The 22,769-nt window shown below is 41.9% G+C and overlaps 1 protein-coding gene across 6 annotated transcripts in view; it reads right to left on the bottom strand.

Annotated features, from left to right (window-relative positions):
- Positions 1 to 751: 751 nt before the first annotated feature.
- Positions 752 to 22,769, bottom strand: part of SORCS1 (sortilin related VPS10 domain containing receptor 1) — a 477,983-nt gene continuing 455,965 nt past the window's right edge. Inside the window, exons 24-28 of one of the 6 annotated variants that reach the window (XM_040992147.1) lie at positions 18,661 to 18,760; positions 6,193 to 6,298; positions 5,910 to 6,070; positions 4,526 to 4,587; positions 4,144 to 4,431 (exon numbers count right to left, since the gene is read on the bottom strand). In XM_040992147.1, coding sequence (XP_040848081.1) covers positions 4,556 to 4,587; positions 5,910 to 6,070; positions 6,193 to 6,298; positions 18,661 to 18,760 — 399 coding nt within the window. In that variant the 3' untranslated portion in view covers positions 4,144 to 4,431; positions 4,526 to 4,555. Of the gene's footprint in view, positions 1,257 to 4,143; positions 4,501 to 4,525; positions 4,588 to 5,909; positions 6,071 to 6,192; positions 6,299 to 18,660; positions 18,761 to 22,769 lie in introns of those variants that run through there. The other 5 variants (XM_040992145.1, XM_040992148.1, XM_040992146.1 and 2 more) reach the window with 5 other exon arrangements.

Genomic DNA, 22,769 nt, shown 5'->3' with positions numbered 1-22,769 from the left:
CTCCAGGCCTTGGACTTTAATCTAGTCCACCCGTGTCCCTCCCACCTGGGGAAAGTAGCGGCTGCCCTCTCGGGACCTCTCGGGACCTCTCGTTGAGGCCAATCTCGGGGCTGTTTCAGCTGCTGCTGCTTGTCATCTCGGCTCTTCATGACTCAAGCAGCGAATTCCCTGTAAGGAAGGGCTGAAGGGAACCTAACGACAAGTAGAGTTACCTTGCATGGCTGAGACTGCACTAACAAGGCAACAGCAGGACGTCGTGGGGGGAAATTCAGCATGGTTTTGTGTCTCCAAAAATGAGGAGACACAAATCCAAGGACCATGCAGTGGCCTTGGAGACGTGTCACCTAAGTAGCTGAGTTCCATGGCAATGAGCATCGGGCCCAGTACAACTCCTAATTTTTCACTAACTCACTTGGGACACTTAGGAATGACACACACACACAGTCATAACAGCAGAGCTGGAAATGCAGGAAGACACTACGCATTTGAATGTGAAAGTGATTAGCTCAAGGTCACACAGCTGGCATAGCCAGGGGAGGATGTTCCTCTCTGAATCCCAGACACGAAGCTGTTGACTCCATAAGCCGATCCTGTATCGTTTCTTCATTTCCAGTTTTCACATGCAGGTTTTTGGTCTTTCGTAATCGCAGAGTCATCAGTAAATCTGACAAACCTGCATGGGATTATTCCCTATGAACAATTCCTAACTCAACATGTTCCTTTATTCCAAAATAATTTGAAGTGATTTTTTAAAGTATAATATATTTACACAAACCAAAAGACTTGTATAATCAACTGAAAAGCAGGTGGAGGATATCATACTTTGTCATTAAAAACGAAAACAAAAACCCTCGAGTCCGTGGTGTTGACTACAGTCTCACGTAATTAGCCCTTATGAAATCCTGTAACCACATCCCTTTAGTGTTTGGATTGAACACTCACTTTTGGATAAAAGAAAAGCACAGGAAGGCAAAGGCGTTAGAGACATTATCTGTTTAATAAATATGATTGTAAAAGCAATAAACAAGAGCCATTATACATTACACTACATAGTATTTAACAAAAAATACATCAAAAAAGTCATTTTAAAATTAGAAGTAGTTCCAATACTATAAGAAAACTTTCATTTTATTTTAAATTGGCTTCCTATAAAAATAAGTTGGCAAATGAGGGATTTCAATGCTCAGTTGGAATCCTGGAAAACATAGAACAGCTGCCAAGCACCCCATTGCTCTCAAAGTTGCTGTTTGGAACTTCTGGAAAAAAAGCAAAGCAAATCTCTGCATTTTGGAGAGTGAATCCAATTAGGAATAAGGCAAGGGAGAAACTGTTGGTGCAGTAGTTCAGGATAGAGCATGCACAGTTTGCCATCTGGGACTTTCGACAATGCTGCCGTGAAAGATTTTCAGCTGGCCCTGAATCTTACCTTCCACATGTGACTCTCCCCACACACTCCTCTGGCCTCCAACTCACCAAACTCCTGTCTGCACCTGCTATCATGAGTAGGTAGGCACTTAGGTCCCTCCCATTTGTAGGCGCTCATTACTACCTTGTCTATGGGATTCAGCTGGAATGGCCTAGGACAGTGGCTCTCGGCATGTGCGTGAGCACAGTCACCTGGAGAGCTTATTAAAACGTATCACTGGACCCAGCATCACCCAGAAGAGGAAACCATACTTCATTCCCGAGCATTTCCAATTCAGTAGATCTGGGATATGTGCCCAGAATTGTTACTGTTAGCAAGGATGAGGGGATGCTGACATGACATTTCCAGGAACCACACTTTGAGTTCCACTGATCTAGGCCACAAGAACAGTGGCCCCTGAGCAGTCCCTTGCCTCACCAACCACCTACAGGTGAGAGGGAGCGTGAAGGAGAGCCACATGAGGACACTGGAGATGCTGACCCAACTGCTGCCTACTTCTGACTACTCTCCTAACGAGAACTAACAGCCCACTCTTCCCTGTGTCTTCTCATGCATGTATTTCTTCAACAAATAGTCCTCATAAAACTATTCTAGGCAAGGCACTGTGCTAGACTGAGAACGGGATTCCCTCTGTCCTCGTTTTCTCATTAAAAGGAATTGAACTGCAATTCTGCAGTCACCTGTCCTGGTTTGGGTGAGTCTCATTTGGTTTCCGGACACTTCTGCTGTGATTAAATTTAAGAGCCTCCCCCTCCCCAATGATGAAGATCAATGAGGGTATTTCCGGTAAGACGGGATGCCTGGCAGGTGGCAATCAGTTCAGTTCTAGAGATACGTGGATGTCCCAGGCATAACTTAGGTTCCAGATCCAGGTGGAGCAAACTCAACCACAAAAACTTCTACTAGATTAACTTCTGCTAGCAGCTTTGCTTCTCTTTGCCCACGAGAGCTACCAAAGGATGTGGAACATCTGGATCTTTCAGACCCTCCCACTGCCACCAGGGGCCCTGTTCCGTGTCCACTGCTGTTGGTCTGGGGAGGAAAGAAGCAGGCTGAGCTTTCTGAGTGGTTTCTAAGGACTACTTTCTCCCGTCTTTGAGTGTGGGCTTGGCCTTGTCCGTATTACCCAGGGGGCTTCTCCCCAGCAGGCTTTGGTTTCTTTCCTTCTCAAAGCCTGTTTCACAACTGCCCTGGGGAAAACTGGGGATTTCTTCTGCATTCCTGTCATCAGCTAACTCACTCCTCTTTTTACTGAGTTACATGTCCTTTCCTGATACTATGACCAGACCACAGACATGTGAACTGACAAGGATCGTCTTAAATCATCCAACAATCTCATCCTAATGTAAGAGAGGACCTCTATATTTTCTCAGACCTTTTAGACTCTCTTCAACATTAAGTCCACTAACCTCCTTCTCCTCCTGGTTAAAATCCATTTTATTTCACAAATATTTTTATTTTACCAGGAAAGAGAAATGTTAACAGAAATCATCACAGGAAGAAACATGTCATGTAACACGGTCACATGTCCAAAACATTTCTCATAAGAATTCTCTGGATTTGGACCACAGGAGATTTTTGGGTAGGGTGTGAAAACACCATGGAGTATGGCCAGATTTGAATTGCTTTGCATATGTCAATGCTTTCACACACACTGTATGTTTCCAGGTGGAAAAAGGCAGGGATATTTGGAAAGGGCAGCTTCTTGAAGAAGAAACAAAGATATATGACGCTGGGCCCTGCTAAGCAGGATGCAGCTCGGTCTCAGTGTGCCTGGAAGCTGGCATGCTTACAGTGCATGTAACAATAGAGATTAGAGCCCTGGGAGTGGTGTGGGCAGGGTTGGCAGAGCCGACACCAGTATTCACAAAATGTCAGAGCTGCCAGCCAGAATCTAACGACACATTTGAGGAGGGAAAAAAAAAGGTGGGAACTGTTTAAGTAATTTGGGGACTGGAAGGAAGAGATCCAATGACTTATCAACAGATCATGGTCCCACAGAGATGACAAATAGGAAGGCAAGACAATGGGTCACTACCGGGATTCCATCGTCTATGTAAGTCGGGGCAGGAACAGCGATAGCTAAGTGGGGAGGAGTTGTACAGGAAACAAACGTCCATTTCCAACATGTTCTGCCTCCCTGGTCCTCTATTCCATCTGTTTTCAACTCACAGCCTTGTCCCTGTGGCCACAGAGAAACCAGCAAGGCAGCCTTGTGGTCACTGTTGACCAGCAGAGCCACCAAAGCTAACTCAGAAGGAAAAATGACAGGAAGGAAGGTAGAACAGAAATCAGCTCAGGGTTTCAAACTCCTGTGCATGTCTTTGTGTCTTATGAAAAGGGCTGGGATGGCTAATCCATCCATCAACCCGTAGTGCTAAAATAGCTGTTAAATCTAAAGCCAAGAATACTTCCAAAAATACATGCAGATTTCCTTGGCCTATATATGTTTATGAATTTTCTACAAACACGACCGATCAGAAAAAAGAGAGAAGAAGGGGAGGGGAGTGTTTTCCATGAAAATAGAGCACCTGTACACTGCCCCTCCAAACGTATTCTCGAGATATTGTCCACATGCACAGGCTTAAAGCTAAAAACCCTTGTTGTCTGTATCTGAAGAATTTAAAAGTTCCGATGCAGTGAGTGAGTGTTTGTTTAATTGGATTTTGAATTGTTTTTATTTTTTGTTTTATTTTTTTTTTGTATTGTTTTGTTTGTTTACTGGCGTCCTCCAGTCAAACATTTACATAGGTAGGGATTTCTTTTGTGCTTTGATTCTCAGCAACTATGGAAATACTTCCTGGCAAAATAGGAAACAGAACAACAAAGGAAAGAAAAAGAAAACAAAATTAGTGGTCATGAAGGCTGATGCGCTTGACAAGAGCGAAATTCTTTCCTGATCAGCAGGTGTCCTGGAGCCTTGGGGAGGGGGTTTTCCTTAAATTGCAAATTGTGCCCCAGCTGATCCCCGCTTTGGCGTTGAAGGTGGAGTGGCGTGTCTTGCTCTTTGCAACCGGAGAGATGAGTCACCAGGTTGAGTAGAAGGGGAGGGAGGGGAGGGCAAAGCTACTCTCCTAAGAGAAAATGTGTAACACTTACTCATTTAACGTCACTGGAAGCAGAAAGGTGTCAGAGACTTTGCAAAGTGCTGGGAGATGTTCCTGGCGGAGGAGGGACTGCTATTCTAACCAAGTAAACAGCAGCTGCACTTCTCATCCCGTGCAAATGGGACTGAGAACCAAGTAATCAGAAAAACCCGTGCCATCTTACACGCTTTAGCAGCGAACAGAGACAGAAAAGTCTCTTTTCTTTTTAACCTGAAGCAATTATACATTTTTACCCCTGTCTCCCCAAATCAAAGTGCACGATGAAAACTGGACACCAGATGCGGCCGCAGTTGCTAATATCTAGGATTTGTGCTAGGCAAAGCGTTTACATCTTCCCTCTGTGCAGTTACGGTTCTCTCCCATATCCATGTTTTCATAGGGCAGTTTTACTCCATTTGTATGCTCATATTTTTCTTCAGGGTAAGACTAAAAAGGGTATGTAAAGGCCTTTTGGTGGCTTAGCATTATCCCTTGGGAGTGAAGCATGAAGAGTTATATGATTATTTATCCGCCGGAGGCAGCAATGCAGGATCTAGAGGGGATCATTTCCACGTTCAACTCCTGATGCCAACCGACAGGAGGGACCAGGAAAAAGGACTGATGGGTGATGGTGGCTTCATGAGATTGCCTAACTTCCTGGAAGACTTCCAATACAGTCCAAGTAGCCCTTGGTCACTGAATTCCAGACTCTTTAACCAGCTATTGGATTACAAAGGCTTCCACTTACTTTAGAAAGCACAGAGCTCTCTATGTAAATCTGATGGACTCAATTCCAAGACTTCTGAGAAGGGACACACCAGAAGAGGAGGGAGTCTGACAATGTGCTCTGACATTGTCTAGCCATCCAGGGGTCTCTCAGGAGGTACCATTTTCTTGGCTGTTGTGCAAACTTTATGCCTTTTATCCTCAACTTCTGAGGTTTCATATTTCCTAAGGGAGGAGCTTCTATCTTAACTTTTAGATTAAAAAAAAACTTCTAGTTGCCCAGGCTGGCTTCCATCAAGTCACTCCTCCTCTAGTCTCCAGTTGAGGCTGCCATGTTTTTCTCTTGCCAATACATACTCTGTCCCTTACACCTTATCTGGCCCTCAGGTGTACCCACCTCCACCACCAAGGCTGCTCCTTCTTGTATATTCTTAAAGCCACTGCTATGCTCTTTGCTCAGAAACATCTGAAGTCCAATCATTTACGGATAATTTTTACAAAAGAAAGAAATAAAAAAATAAAGCATGAAAGGGGAAAAAAACTACATAGAAGCAAGAAAGAGGCATCTTAGCTGTTTCTCTCAGTTGTGTTAGAATAAAGTGTTATGTCAAGCCAGAAAGGGGTTAGAGAGGGTCAGTCATGGAGTACTAAGGCTACTAGGAATCATTTACCTATGAGCTGTGATTCCACCTTGTCATCTATAAGCTGCCCAGGCCTCCTTAGTTCAGGCGGAGGGATACCGGGCCTGCTTTCAGTGTGACTGACTGGACTGACCATCTCTTGTTCTTTCTCATTCTGCATCTGGGCATATACATTAATCCCCGGGATCTTCCTAAAACATTAACAGAAGCCATCACTGCCGTGCAGGGGAGAGGTACATCGCTGCAATGTATGCTGCTGCACCTGTCAGGAAGAGGGGGCAGGTACAGGGGCTGCAGATGGAGGGACACGCACCTTTTAAACTTGTAGATGACAAACACAGCCAGCCCCACAAACACCACTGAGAGCAGCATCAGCATGGCAGATCCACTGTGGGCTGGAGTGAGGTCCACCAGCGGAGCTACGGAAGAAAAGACACAGTCATGAGCACAGACCTGGACAGCTGACTCTGTGACAGGCTCACCCAGGCTCCACGGACAAGGAGAGCCGTGGGAAGCCTTCGGAGTGGACACACAGGAAAGCGCATCACATGCCTCCCAGGGGAGTGCAGGCGACTTTATCCCAACTTCCAGAACGGCCTGCTGGACTGTTCATGCTCGGCAACGAAGCCATGGAGAGAAACAAGGCAGAGGCCCCGCTTGGTCCACATGCTCCTCTTCTCCCATGTGATGGCTCTGTGATCTTCAGCAAGTTTCTGCAACTTCATCGTTTTTTTTTTTTGTGTGCTATGATGCGAGTAGTATTAGATAGCTCATCTGGTTCTGACAGGGGTTCAATTAGTTCGGGATCGATGATTAAGCCCTTTATAAAAAGACTGCAACTTCTATGTTGCCTCCTAACTTTATGATGAGGTTACATCCTGGTAAACACATCCTAAGTTGTAAATATCTGATGATAAAAATGCATGTACTACACCTAACCTTCCAAACATCACAGCTTGGCCTCACCTACCTTAAGTGTGCTAAGAGCACAAACATTAGCCTTCATTTGGTCAAAATCCCTTAACATCAAGCCTATTTCATTAAAAAAAAAGTGCTCAATATTGCAAGTAATTTATTGACTACTACATAAAAAGTGAAAAACAAAGAATGATTGTATGTATACACTTTCATATCAATATAAATTCCAAAATCTTTAGTGGAACTATCATACGCCAGAGAATGTCTATATTCAGAGTAAAGTAACAAAAATTAATATTGAATTTCCTTACACTCTATTCATTTTTTCCCTACTGGGTTAAACAGATAACCACTAAAAGCCACCAAAAGGAGGACTGCTATGATCCAACTTCTCCACCTCATGAAAGAAAGTGATGCATCACTAAAGCATCACCCATAAACAGGAACTAACACAGAGTATCTTACCAAGGCACCTGTTCTAATGCCTCGGATGCAAGTACAGACCGGTTCTTCCTACAGCTTCCCAAAGCCTGATGGCCCCATCAAGAGGTCCCAGCCTCTCAAATGCTGCATGTTGTCCTTTCAGATAAGAAGCAGGAGCCATAAATCCCCGCAGAGGATGGTTCTGCAAATGATTTCTCTCTACTTTTAAATCGCTCTCATCTCTCATCTACGCTGCTGCCCTTGTAATGCCTGTCTTTACAATTAATTCCCACCCTCTCAGAAACAGATTTTCTGCAGGTACAGCATAGCTCAAGCCTAAAAGATAAGCCACAAATACCCCGCACAAGCGTGGATGGGGCCCTTCTCCTTCCGACAGTTTAAGCCTCATCCTCAGAAACGCAGACAATCCACAAGCACCATTTTCTCTGTTTGGAGAAGAGAAGGCAAGGTTTTGGTCACCCAGGCAGAGAAGTTCAAAAATAAGTAATTATACTTTCAGTGTCAGACAAGATTTGGAGCAACTTCCACTGCACTGGATTTTATGAGATTATATCCCTGCCATTTACTAGCCTTGGCTAGAAAGCATAACCCATGTAACATCATTATTTAGGTGAAATATGAAAGCCTTGGCTTCTTCTTCAGCAAACAAGCTTAGTCATTTTAAAGGGAGTTGGCTTTTATGAGATACTGTTCCCTTAGTAAGGAAACCTGCCTATTCTCTCTCTACTATAAGCTGAATTCCACTCGAGTTATGACACATGCATGGGTCTATGCATGAGAAGGTACAATGCTCTGCAGTGAACACCAAAACTACATTCATTTTCTGTTCAAAATTAAAAAATAAAATCTCAGTACCATCATCAGAGAAGCCCATGAATTATTTGGAACTCACAACACCAGTGATATCATCAATAAGATCAGGGCAAGAGAACAATACCTTGCATGTGATATAGATATTATTGCAGAGTACTTTCACAAATGGAAGGCAGGGAACCATGATTTTCACTAAGCTGCTAAGAATAGCAACATTCTCCTCCATAAATATCACTCCAAAGGCCTCATAAGTAGTGAATGAAGGCACTAAACCTGAACCTAATCATGTCTCTCTCTCTCACTCTCTCTCTCTCTCTCTCACACACACACACACACACACACACACACACACTCTCACTCTCTCTCTCTCTCTCTCTCTCTCTCTCTCTCTCTCTCTCTCAGGAACTCAACCTGGACTTATTACAGGATGAAATAACAGAATTGACAACGTTTATTTCTCAACATGATGATCAGGGTTAAACTACAGATAGCAGAAGACAAAACCAGTGGTAAAAGTTAAAGCTTCAAAAAGATTATAGGTCACACATTGTTAAAGCAGGATGACATGAGCGTATACCTATGAAAGTGTTTCAAAAATTTATGAAAATTAAATAAAGTTTATGCTGGAAAAATTTGAAATTAATGCATAGGTTTTTCATAATAACCACTTATCATAAATTTTAAAGCAATCTTTGTATGAATGGAATTCAAATTTTCTTTTACATGAAAATAAATTTATCTTTTAGTTGCATTCTAATGAACATTTGAAAGTACCCTGCTATGTGTGTATGCCTTTGTGTATGTATGTATGCAGGAAGGGAGAGAGCAGGAGAGACAGGTAACAGAAAAGAGCCTCACATATCCAATACTCAGGTTCCATGATCATCAAATGACAGTCAATTTTATATTTTTATTTCTACCCTCATCAAATCCCTACCACCTAACCTAAACCACTGGAATGTTCTGAAGCAAAACTGTGACACTACATAGTTTTCTTTGCTATAACTGCAAAAAATAACCGCTCCCCACCTCTTCCTCAATACCATCAGCAAATTAAAGAAATAATATATGGTTGTTCATGTAAGGGAATGCATAGTAACTGTGTGATATAGACTGTTATATCCAGATGTGAAGATACAATGCAGTACGTATCTCTACTTCCAAACCAAAGATGGACTCTTAATGAACCTGTTAAATATATCTTGACAATAGGATGCTAGACTGTCTGGATACACTTAAATAGCAGAATGATGGACTTACGACTGCTTATGAAGGACTATGCTATTGTTAAAATACAGGGGAACTCAGTGGTGGGGAGGGATTTAAGGAGAAGACAAGGGAAATTCCAGAGCCTTAGGAATTGTATCTTAAAATAAGAAGTAAAATTTAAAAATCAATAATATAAAAGGAAGATATTTTAAATAGTTTCATCCAACACAAATCTTTAAAAGAGAAGAAATGGAGACCAAGAGAGGAACCACAAACAGTGTACGTGGTTCCAAGGAGGGACGCTTCACCGCCCCCTGAATGCTCGGCCAGCATTGCCGGAGTATTGGTGCTCCAAGGCAATCAAGAAAAACACTAGCTTGCTTGAAAGGCTTGATCTTGGAAATGAATTAAAAAATGAAGACATTACTTTGTCCAGACTCTCAGTAACAGAGGAAACAACACATGCGTACGTGTACACACCCACACACACCTACAACACACACACGCACACATACTTCAATTCCGTTCTCTTTATCTTCCTCTGTGTATCCTTTGCCCCCTTCCCAATGTGAGATCTTTGGTTTATAAACACTTGACATGCCATTCTTAAACAAGTAACATTAATGCTCTTATGTAATTGCCACAGTCCTTTAGGAAAATGAGCTTCTGTCTGCCAGATTCTAAAATGTGTGTCCTCCGTTCCCCCTCTGCAAGTCTGCCGCCCTTGGCAGGTTCTCAGAGGCAGGAGAGCAGGCAGCAGCAGTCAGCAGCTGGAGAGACTGAGCATCACTGCCCTCCGTGTTCCGGGGCGTCTCCAGCCTGCTGATCTTGTGTCTGAATATACACGGGTCTATTACTGCTCTACACGACAGCAGCTGCATATATTTAGTTTGCTCAACAGTTAGGTGCATTTGTGCAGGTTTTGCTGAGAAATGGAAACTTGTGATAAATGGGCTTTAGTTTGTTGTGTGGAATTAGCATAAATTAGACCCTCTCCAACTGCAAACTCAACAAGGTAGATGCGTGCGGGAAAGTGCTGAGCAGAGTCTTGCAATTATTCACGCACAGAGTGAAGTATGGATTCAAGCAGCATTCTGAATGACTCAACATTTCAGAGTCTGGACACTAGCATGCATTATTTCTAAAATCCTAGGAGGATCTTGGAAATGTGTTGAACAGTTAAAGTCATCAGGGATTGGTTGATGATAATTAAAAATTTCTATGGTGATCATGATACTATTCTTGTAAGAAATGACTGCCAGGTAGTAAGTGCTGAACAAACAGACACAGTTCTGCGTAGGGCAAAGAACTCAAAACTCCATAACCGACTCTACTAAAGATGAAAAAAGTAACCCTACTGATGGCCCCTGATATATTTAAGAAGGGCCTTACAATCGTTTTCTCACATTGAGGGGCAGGATCTATTTATATCTCTTGGCATCTATTATTACATATTCCATTACTACAATGATTTAATAACAAAAGCCACTGCATCTATGCATCTGTGAAAAACTGAATTGCTAAAGAGCCCTTCTCTTCTCCCCCCTCCCCCAAAAAAACACAGTATTTAATTATGGGGGAAAAAATGAAGAGAAAACACTACCAACATGACTTTACTCACAAAAAAACTCATAATTGATAATCCTGTAGGTAGTAAGATAGTCAGGGATTAAAAAGACCAATAAATGCACTTGCTGTGGGAGAATGCCACTGGTACTCATTTTATTCTAAATGGAAAATTGTTACTATATTTCTTTCATCTTTTACTTTCTTTACAATTATTTGTGTTATTTCCCATGACACATAGGGATTCCCCTCCCCCCATGGGCTACCCTTTCTCCTTACCTATATTTCTTCTACCATTTCCCCTTTGATAGCAGTTTCACATTCTGCTATACAAGTACTTCATGACATTATATGCATAGACAATGTTAGAGAAATCCAGTATCAGATTGTCAAGCTATATTTAACTGTTTCACAGCAACTATCTATTTCAATTTATACTTCAGAACCCCTCAACTCCTATTTTGCATTAGCATCTACAAGTGCTTTGTAGCTTCAGGTTATCTTTGTAGTTCCAACGTTACTGACTGACACAAATTGTCTTCCTCAGCGTGAAACAAAAGAACAGAATTCATACAATATCATGACCTACAATCAATCACTGAGTTTCTTAAACCCTCCCACATTTATTCCTAACATTCTTAGCAGTAGCAACGGAAGCCGGAAGCATTAGAAACCCAACGACAGAAAAACAAACAACACAGTGGAGGCGTGGGCAAAGGAAATGAACAGACATTTTTCAAAAATAGTAAGTTCATTTGGCTAACAGACATGAAAAAGTGCTTGGGTTCCCCCAACTGTCAGGGAAATACAAATGAAAACTACTTTGAGGTCCTTCCTAACTCCAGTGAGACTGGCCTCCACTCAGAACTCTATCAACACCACCTGCTTATTAATTCCCACCTGAGGATGTGGGGAGAAAAGTAGTCTACTCCACTACTGGTGAAAGCACAGGCTAGTACAACCATTACGGAAGTCAATATGAAGAGTCCTAAGAGAACAGAGATATGTATTCCTATATTTACAGCAGCACAATCTATAATACCAAAGACATGGAAACAACCCAAATACCCATCCAAGAGGAGGGGATAAAAACTGTGGTACATCTACTCCATGGAATACCACTCAGCCATTAAAAAGAATGAAATTCTACCATGTGCAACCATACGGTCCCAATTAGAGACCATTATGATCAGTGAAATATGTCAATCACAAAAGGACAAATATCATATGTCTTCTCTAATATAAGGCAACATTCATGCAAAATACAAGAAGAATAGCCCTTTCATACATCTTTTGCTACATTTCATGGGGGGGTTGATATTGTGTTTTTATTTTTATTTCTTCAAAAAAAGTTTTTTTTTTCTTATTAATTTCCTCACTGACTCATAGGTCATGCAGTAGCATCTTTTGCTTGCTTCAAGAAGATTTTGATTTTCTTCTTCATTTTTTCAGTGACACACACATCATTCAGTAGCCTGTTATTGACTTAACACTGTTGCAAATTTTCTCTTTTTTTCTTTCTGTTCTTGATTTTGTTTTATCACTTCGTTTTAAGCCTCAGACTTGACAAAAGGACATTTTCCCGATTATACAAAGCAGCTGAAGGGCAGGAAGGTGTGGGGACTGTTACTGTGTATTTTTTTCTTCTTCTTTTCATTTAACTCTAGACATGAGGTTCTCCCTTTGAGAAACATCAGCTTTCCCCCTTTTTTATCATGGGAATCAAAAATCAAGACTAGTGACTTCACTGAAAGGTAAGCGTAGAATAGAATCTTAAAACTGAAATAAGTCTAGAAATGTGTAAAATGCAGATGTGTCATTTTCTTCCCATACTTGCAAGTGAATAGCATCAAGACAATATCATTTATTGCACTCTCGTGAACCTCACATGATTCAATTACACCTGCCACTAAGATTCTAGTTCACAATTTACTGATTTCTCAACTATTTCACGGCCACAACCCTTGTCTAACTTCTCCCGTTTGCCTAGTTTATGGATATAGGCTATCGCGTATTCAGAGGCATGGTTCATTTTGTCTTCTCCCTTACTGTAGCTATCACCCATTTTGCAATTAGCTTGGCTCCAAGTATGCCAAGAAATTAGATTTTAATGTCTATTAAGAATTTCTTTCTGCTTAATGTCACAGGTCCCTTTTATTTAATTTGCATCTGTTTTAGCGGATACCTGAGTTGTAAATCAGATTTACTGTTGGAAAGACTCCTTCGGCTTTCCTTCCTGTGCTGATGAATTTCTGTCTGTGAAATGCTCTTCAACGTGGCTGTTGACTGGTGGGAGGGCTGGCTGCCCACGCGTCAGTCAGAGAACTCACAAAAAGGGAGAATGGTGGGTATCGTCAGGAATGCCGGAATTCCTCTGTATGTATGACACAGCACAGAAGATCTCTGCTCTTCCTGAAGCTTGCTAGGTTAACTGCAAGGAGTTAGCAATGATAACAACTGGTTTATAGCAGCCATCTCCCACTCTGGATTTGAAACAAGCTTCTCAACTGTGAAATGATGTTCATTTATCCTAACTGGTTTCACAAAACCACCTGGTTCTAACTCTTCTATTCACCGTGTGTGCCTAGCCCTGGCACCCAAATTTCTGCTCCTTTGCCCAGTAAGTAAATTCTTGTGAAATGCAACTAACTCCAGAAAGAGAGTTGTCAGCATTTATGTTCGCTTGGGCCACTTAACACTTTTGTGTTCTCAAACCAAACGAGCATGGTTCCTTGCCTGATTTCACCCCACCCTCTTCCCACACAAACCCTCACTTACTCTACCTGGCATTTAAACCACTTCCCATTCTCCAGCTCCTACCAAATACGAGCACTGAATTTACTCACGACCATGGGCCCTCACTGGCTCAAGCAGACTTCAAGGTGGCTTGAAAGCTTTGCACTGGCAATTCGGACTGCCCAATTGAAGGAATACCACAAACCCTACAGAGAAACCAGAGACTGACACATGAGCTGAATCTCACCTCAAATCCCACAATTTCAGTCTAAAAGACTTCCCCCTGACCCCGTGGGGATTCTGAAGCTAAATGATAGCTGGCCATATTCCTTGCTCTGTACTTTGCAAAAAAATAAATATCTGCTTTCAAGCACCTGGGTATCAACGATGGGCGTGTTTGCTACTATGGGAAAGTGGATCCAGGCTGTGAAATTTTGCGATGACAGTGGCTCTGGTTTTGGAGACGCTCCTCACAGCGATCAAAACAGCAAAGTCAGGGACAGCATACTGCACTCCCCTTTCCCCTTCTCTCTTTTTCTTGGACACATAACTCCAGGGAGCACAGACCCAATTTTCCTCCGACCTACCAAGAAGCTAGAATGAATATACCAAAAATTATTAGACATATTAAAGGAGTAGATGCTGCAAAGATTCAAAAAGATATGTTTTGTTGGGCATTGTTGGATAAATGAACGCAAAGCTCCCCTCATTGTTATTCAGTAAGAGATAGCATTTCAAAGACAGAGATTGACAACTGAATAAATTGGATCTGAAGGTAACTCAGGGAAAGTTGTTGTGCATATATCTCTGCATGTTGTGAATTATTTATACATCTAATTATTTATCAAAGCAACATTTTTGAGCGCTAAATATGTGCAAGTCCTGCACAAGGTACAATGTTATAGACAATAGAAAGACACAACCACCTATATTCACAAGATGCTAAAGTGATGAAGATGACAACAATTACAGTCATTATCATCATCAGACAGATTTAATGTTAGTTCAAACAAGGGGAAATGGGTACCCAGGTAAAGGTTTCCAGCAAGATGCCAAGTGTTGGCAATCATCGGAGTCTTCAAATACAAATAGATCTAGGGAAAACAAATTATTGAAGAAAAGTGACAAAATAGTTCAATCAGAAAAGCATGAGCAAAGGTCAACTGAGATCAAAACACCGAAGCTTCCAGTCCAATGCCAAGCCTGTCTGCTTCCTTTACCACACTGGATTGTTCTAGAATACCATAAGCATCATTTGTGCAGTGTTTATACAAGCAGCCAGTAAGTGCTGAAAGTCAGATGGTAACCTGTTCTGTTGACAAACATTTTACCACTATCTCCATATTATCATACAACTTCAAATATCTCTTTTCTGCAAAGAAAATTTCATCTGTGTTGCTGCTGGGACTAGTCGGACAGTCAAGAGCAACAGTCCCAAACCAAAAAGAAATGACTTAAAACAAAATAAGGCATGTGTTCAGAGCTGAGATCAGCTTCAATATCAAAGTTAATGAACTCCCGAACAGGGTATGGAGGGAAAAATAAGCAAAATCTCATCTCTGATGGCCTCCAGGTGTCTGTAAATGCTTACTTTGTGTTCTTGTAGAGGCAAACAGGGAACTGAATTTGAATGCCAAAACAAGACCACTAAATTTGTGAAAGGAGGAAATTCTTTTTCCTTGGAGACAGACCAACAGATACACTGCCTCTCTCCCCAGCAACTACTCTGACTCAAATATTTTTAAAGGAAGGCTGCTTAACATCTGCTGAGCAATTAATGGGATACAGTGGTACATCATTATGGTCCCTGCAAAGGTAGCAGAAATCAGGCTTTTGAGACTTGAAATGCTACAAATAGTGGTATTTAGTTTCTCCTTTAATTTGTTTTAAAGATTTATTTTATTTTTATTGAAAAGTCAGATATCCAGACAGGAGAAGAGACAGAGAGAAGGATCTTCCATCTGATGACTCACTCCCCAAGAGATGCAATGGCCGGTGCTATGCCGATCCAAAGCCAGGAGCCAGGAACTTCTTCCAGGTCTCCCACATGGGTACAGTGTCCCAAGACTTTGGGCTGTCCTCAACTGCTTTCCCAGGCCACAAGCAGGGAGCTGGATGGGAAGTGGAGCTGCCGGGACTAGAACCGGTGTCCATATGGGATCCTGGTGTGTTCGAGGCGAGGACTTTAGCTGCTAGGCCACCACGCTGGGCCCAGTTTCTCCTTTAATTTTTGATTCCTCCTCCTTTTTGGGGAGATAACAAAGGAGAGGGAATTGTGCCATGGGATCCATACCAGCCTGCTCAGTATTTCATTCCTCAGGCTATGTCCTCCTTCTAGCCACTCGAATGGGAACATGCTGACTTGATACAACAGAACCAACATACTAGGAATCTCCAAGAGGTTGATGCCTCATCATACATTTTACTGCCTTATCACATTTGTTGAAAAGCACCAGTCTTGACACACGCACACTGTGTGTGTAGTAAAGTCTGTCCCGGAGTGATTTTGTCCCTGTGAATACTGCCAGTTATGACACTATTGTGACAATCGAGGCCAAACCAAGGGCAGCCAAACTTCCCTAGGCTCTGTTACTCACTCGGCCCTTGACATCCTCTTCCTCTATTCTTTCCAGGAAAGAATTACATGGAAGCCCAAGTCCACTCTATGTGTGGAGTCAGTGATGACAGAAAGTTCAATAATTCCCGCTGAACATCTGATTCCAAAAGACTCCATTCCCACATCCAACAGGGAAGTATCCCGGAGAGTCAAATAACTTTCTCACTTTTACCAAACTGTCCCCGTATGAAATTCAGCTTCTGCCTGATCCCGCATTGTTCTGCAGTCCTCCCAGTAACTGCATTATGCACATCTACATTTCAGGAACCCTTTCTCAGTGATTCTTCAGATTTCCCAGTGAAACCTCTTCCCTTGGGCAGCTCTTGATCTGGGAGTTCCGCATCCTGCTGCCCAAGCTTCCAGTTTTGAAATGAGTTACAGATGCAAACTACAGGAAACACTTAGGTCTTTTTCAATTTTGTGCCATGTTGTGTTACACCAATGGGATTAACCTCTCACGGTTATCAGGGGTACTTCCCTTCTTACACAGGTCTCCTGATCCATTATTACTTTTGCATTCCCTGGTAGTACCAGTTTTTTCTGGCATTACCCACTCTTTTGATTCATATTTTTTAACTTGGTCACAACCTGCTTTCATTCCAAGAAGACTCCTTAAGCAATACAAGTTAAGATGTCAAAATGCTTAAGTAAAAACAAATAAACCCAACTCATTTCTTTGGAGTGTGATGCAATCATCAGCTAAACAGAAAAACCAGGGAGTCACGTGATCACACCCATCGAATGCCCTGAGAGAAGCCAGCAGCCTTTACTTCACAGTCTTTTCTTAATCACACACTCCAGGAATGCTTTTAAAATCTGTTTTCTCCCTGGATCTGCCCAGCAGTGCAAGTTTTCATGAAGACAGATAACATGGCTTGGCTGGGAGAAGGCAGGTATTCAGTGACTGTCAACTGAATGGATGAGTTAGGACAACAAGCCACAGAACAGCAAACGAGCGGCACTGAATTCTTGCTCCAAAGAGTCATCTTCCCCCAGTGACACTCTGCATTGGTCACCCCTCCACTCCGAGGCCTCGGGGCCTTCCTGGACCCAATCACGGAAGAACAGATGGCTCATTCTGACACATTTCCACACTCCACTGCCATCCACATCCCACCTTGAAAAGCAAGGAGCTTTACATATCTGTTTCTTTCAGGCAGTAGAATTGTTCCTATGGAATCCCAATAAAGGGGGAAAAAAGATAAAACTCAAGAAGAGAAGCTGGTGAACAGCCTGCCTGACATTCCTCTGGACCGAGAAACACCTTCAGGAATCCCAGGAACGAAGTCAGAAACTACCGTCCTCACTCAGTCACTCAGCATCCCCAGAGCCCCTGCAGTATCCCTTCCTTGGAAGACACTTGCTGCTTGCAGTGATCTGTTGAATTCAATCCCATTCATACTCTGTATGCTCCCTACAGGTCACCTTCTTCATACAATATCCATATCAGTTTTATTTGATACAATTCATTGCTGATTAAAATTTTTTAAAAATCCTCATTAATGATAGAGTAAAAATGAAAGATGACTAGCTGTGCATTTTAAGGGCATTGATCAGATTAAGCTCACCTTCATGCAATCACAGTGATTATCATCTGTGAAGTACACAGAAGTTAAATCTCTTTTCCCGATCTACAGAATGAAAAGTATAACATTGAAACCAATGGTCTGAGTCTATAGAGAAGGAAGAAAATTCAAGTGTTTGCATATGCTGTCTGCCTTTCTATGAGAGAGTGCATACACTTCACCCATTGAACTAGCCATACCACCCAGTAGGCCTAGTATGAGCCACCCAATACAACCATCACCACCAAACTTGCCCATACAACACCAGTCTAAAAACTTTTCGAGTACAAAGAGAATTTCCAAATAGTGTTTCCATTTCATAAAATACCAGCAAAGTATTCTGCAAAAATCAGTACTCAAAAGAATGCTGTTCATGTATATTAATATAGCACAGTGTCTACTTAGCTTAGAATTACTTGATTATTGTTAAAACCTCTCTACAGCCTTAAAGAAGCATTTGACTGCTGCCTCATACAAGAAAAAGAAGCTCACTGACATTAAGTAATTTGCACAATCCTGGCCAACTCAACATTACTTTCTAGCTAGGACTTTCTGCAACACCTAAGCTTGTGAACTTACAGAAAGCAGACTTTAGCAATGTGAGATTTAAAAATAAGGCTTTAACTTTTGAAAAGATAATCATAAAGTTGTTATTTTCAAGATTTCTGTTGAGATGAAACATCCCTGTGAGATGTGTCTAAGTGAGTCACCAAGAGTCTCTGCCAGGAAGTAGGAAATGCCACTTCATACAGTTGCTAACTGGTTCCCCATTGAGGAAAAGCACTAAGCGGGGCAGCCTCAGAGAACTGGCACACCTGACTGATGAGCAGTGGGAATAACCTGCTTAGGATGAAGGAAGCACACATCAGCATCTCCTTGTGTCAGAGTCATCAACTACAAGCTGGAAACTGACCTGCTGTCAAGTGAGCAGCATGAACAAGGACTTGGACCCCGGGCTTCAGCTCAAAGTGCACCGAGTTCTGGTTGAGCTTGTGGATCAGGAGTTCTGATACCTAAAGGAAGAAGAGTCACATTAGTCATACGGATTGTGAATAAACATACTCAGAAATATTCACTATGTTTTCCATATCAAATTATCATAGATCCTCATACCTGTCAATTTTATAAATGAGTATAACATTTTTTTCTATTTCAGAAGAAGCAGATATAATAAGCATGATCTGATATTATATCTCAACCGACACAAAGTAGAATAAAATAATAGTGGATAAAATATTCCCGATTCTGAAAAGTTCAATTTACATTATTTTAAAAAAGTCACCTCCGTATTTGTTACTCAGGAAAGATCAACATGTTTTAGTGATTCATATTCATTTATTTTATTATCCTCCCCTTCCCTAAATTGCACCCTTGGATTTCACAAAATAGATACTTTATGATTATTTTCTGAATGATCAAAGGTGTTCTGTTGAAATAATAAATTACACAGTTGAAATTCAGTGCAGTTGCAACTGAATGAGTTGGCCAGTTTTTGGGTCAGGCTTGTGGATAATAGCTACACCACCCTTCCACCTGAGACGTGTGCACTAGATAAACTTACGGAACTCTACTCATTCTAGATCATGGGGCATTTTATTATTTTTTTCAAATTATTGATGCTTTACGATTCATTACCTTAAATGAGATGAGAAGATGAGGACTGTAGATGCAGGCGGGCCTCTTGTAGGGCTGATGAGGGCCAGGGAGGGAAGGAGGGCTGAGAGAGATGTGCCTAAGGTTGGAGGTGTGTGGATGGATGGTACGGGGACGTAGGGCTATGAGAAGGAGGAAGATACACCACTTCTTGTTGTCAGGTGCCATTAGTGGTAGGGAACACAGCGCCCCAAGGGGCCTCACGGGTGAGGGGGTACGGCAGGTCCTGGAAATGTTACTTGAGTGGTCATTGTATAAGAGGTGGCATAATCCATCTGTTCTTACAGAGGCTCCTTCGTGTTCCCTCTGTTCAAGTTCCAAGGCCTGTGGACAATTCATGTCCACTCCAGACTGTCCACAGGCCCAGGGGCCTTCCTTAGAACTTGGCCTGAAATTTTGTAGCCCTTACCCTTCCCTCCATTATTTGAAGAGACGCTCAAAGCCTTCTATTGGACAAGAAGACCAAGTTGTACTGTTCTTCATGTGCATCCAGGCATGCTTCCCATCCCCTCCCTGGAGTCAGTAACAGGGGCTGCCAGGCTCCACAACATGTAACCTGTGGTCAGAGCACATGCCCACAGGAAGCTCCCTGAGACTGTAGAATCCCATTGGACTAAGGAACTCACGAGATGCAGGGGTCCCCCTCCTGAGATAGCCATCACACAGGCAGGTCGTTGGCTCCATTTCCCACACACCCCAGCAAGTGCTGCAACCTGGGTGGTAGGCTGCCTGCCCTAACTTCTGTTCTTGGGTGTGTCTTCATGTTCGGGGAACCCTCCCAGAACTTCTACAGGTCAGCAACCAGCCCTGGTTTCCTCCAATGCAGATAGGTATACCAGTCTAACCCAGTCCAGTCCACAGCACCATATCTGACAAGCACTGGTGGGTACAGTGGCCCAGTTGGGGCAACCCTACAAGCCCTTATTAGCTCCTTCCACAAAATGTGCACTCATGTGCATCAGTGGGTATAATGGCCAACCTAGCTTACCCCTAGACCCAGCTCATGCCTACCAGAGGTGGCCTGGTGGAGAAAACCCTCCAGAACCCCCAACAGGATGGCCACAGACCCAGCTATGGCACATGCCAACAGGTGTTTCCAGACCTGGCACTTCATGCATACCATTCAGTGCTGCCTATTCTGTGGCTACTAGCTTATGTAGAAACAATATTTGGTAAAACACTTAATTTGTTAAAAGAAGAAAATTGTGTTTAGTTATTTTTCTGATTTGTTGATATCTTAGAGGAATTTTGGAAAAATCTCAGTGATAATCACGCTCCTGTTATTTTTATCTGGTCTCCTTTCATTATTTTTAATACTGTATTAGAATCATCAATCTCATTTATTATTTATCAATGATTCAAGTCTAATCAGATTATTTCAGACCATTATTCTCCTAGTTCAATGCATTTCCCTCCTTTGGTGTGGCTGATTTTTTTCCTATTGATCCCTTTTTCTTGATTCTGTTCCCGATTAGGTGGGATCTAATGGATTTATTTTGAAAGCAGAGTCCCCTGCAAGGGACTGAGGTCTCTGGTTGTGCAGCTATACTGTCCTGCAGATGAATTGCACTGGACAACAACAGCAATGAGGAATGACCTTCCAGTCTCCGTGGGGAAGCTCCTGGAACCCAGAGCAAAGCCAGCCTTTTAAATGTAACATAACCTGGAGTAAAAACTTATGCTAACTATATTGACAACCATTTTATTCTCTATAGTAGGTTACTACTCTTCTTGGACACTAAAAATCACCCATAATAAAACTTTTTCAGTAGAAGTCAACTATGAAGGTTTTTGCTATGAAGTACACACACAAAAAAGCTAATACACAAACATATGTGCACACACACACACACACACACACAGTACACATCATGTTACTGCCAAAACATTACAATTCAATTATGCAAGACTTGCCAGATGCAAGTAAGAAACTGACCTCTAGAGATTACCAGGTAGAAACCAGGAATTCTTTTTTTGCACCTTTAACTTTCAACTCACTTTCAACCAGGTTCTGTGCTATTTACCTCTTAGTCCTAAAAATATTTTTTTGTCAAGTAATTTAAGGTAGAAGTAACTAAACCAAAAACTGGGTTTTATCAGGTCAACATACTTCTAATTCATAATATCTGCAAGTGTCCTATGTGAAGATAATCAACTTCCTATATGTGCTTTGCTTCAGGATTATTTCATGGATTTTATCTGAGAGCTTTGTAAAATTAAGGTGACTGTGCAAGAATCACCTGGTATCAGAAAAGTATGTTTCACGTATTTAAGCTGGCATCAAATGACATTCAATGGAAAATACATTCTCTATAGAAAAGGCAGAAGGTAAAAATAATGACAATGAAATTATATTTCATACAGGAATAACTTCAATTAGAAACATGTACTTATTTTGACAGCATTGTACATATTTACCACCCCACCCCTATTCTGCAGAAGTACTTATAACATGTTCATCAGATCACACTAGGCTATGCATAACCATATCTAATTAGAAACATTAGTACACTTGCTTATTTCTCCGAACAACGAGCGTATTTGTTTCTCATGCTGGTATTTTCATAGACATGAATACACAGCCGACAGGACATATAGATCTAAGTTTACCCAGTTAATATTTGAAGAGCTGAGGCTAGGAGGCCGCTTTTTAACCCTAGGGCATTTCCATTAAAAACATGTTCCTTGTTTCAGTTCACAAATGGAACAAGAACAGAAGATGCTGGAAGAACAGTATAACTCCACGGTTCAGCACTCGCAAAGAAAAGACGCAGTGATTCATCAAGTATGCTGCCATCTTATTCATCTGTGAAACACACAGAGCTAAAACACCCGCCCAAATGTCAGCCCAGCAATGTGGGTTACTGGCATACGTGATCCTCAGTGATGTCCATTGGACTGTCACATTCTGTTCTCCAATTCAAATAATTATTAATGTTTGGGAGGGTCTTTGGCTAAGAAAGAAATACACTGTAATTTACAGGAAAGTATGGCAGTAGCTTTAAATAAGAACAAAAACGTGCCTGTGAGGACTTCAGGGAAGCCACGTGTGACGGCTAGGAGACTGTATGTGTTAAAGTCAGCTGAATATCACGGTTTCTCCTCTCTGTGTCCTGTGGAAAGTGAGCTTTATGCGCAAATTTCATTTATCTTTTATGCAATCATCCCCCATCTGCTGTTCTCCTACCCCGTTTATTTTTCCATTCTACTTGAGCTAAACAGTAATGACCAAACAAAAAGGAGACAAAAAGCAGCGGGGGAGGAAGGAGGGGAGGAAAAAGAAGAAAGTGAAAATACATCTTATTTTGGGTTTCTGTCTATTTGGTGGAACAAACAAGCTCATACTTTAAGTGGAGACCACATTTCATT

This window comes from Ochotona curzoniae, unplaced genomic scaffold (assembly GCF_017591425.1).
Source record: "Ochotona curzoniae isolate NIBS_2020 unplaced genomic scaffold, NIBS_Ocur_1.0 contig_66, whole genome shotgun sequence".
Taxonomy (NCBI): domain Eukaryota; kingdom Metazoa; phylum Chordata; class Mammalia; order Lagomorpha; family Ochotonidae; genus Ochotona; species Ochotona curzoniae.
Note: the sequence above shows the minus strand (reverse complement) of the source record. Positions and strands in the feature narration are given on the sequence as shown.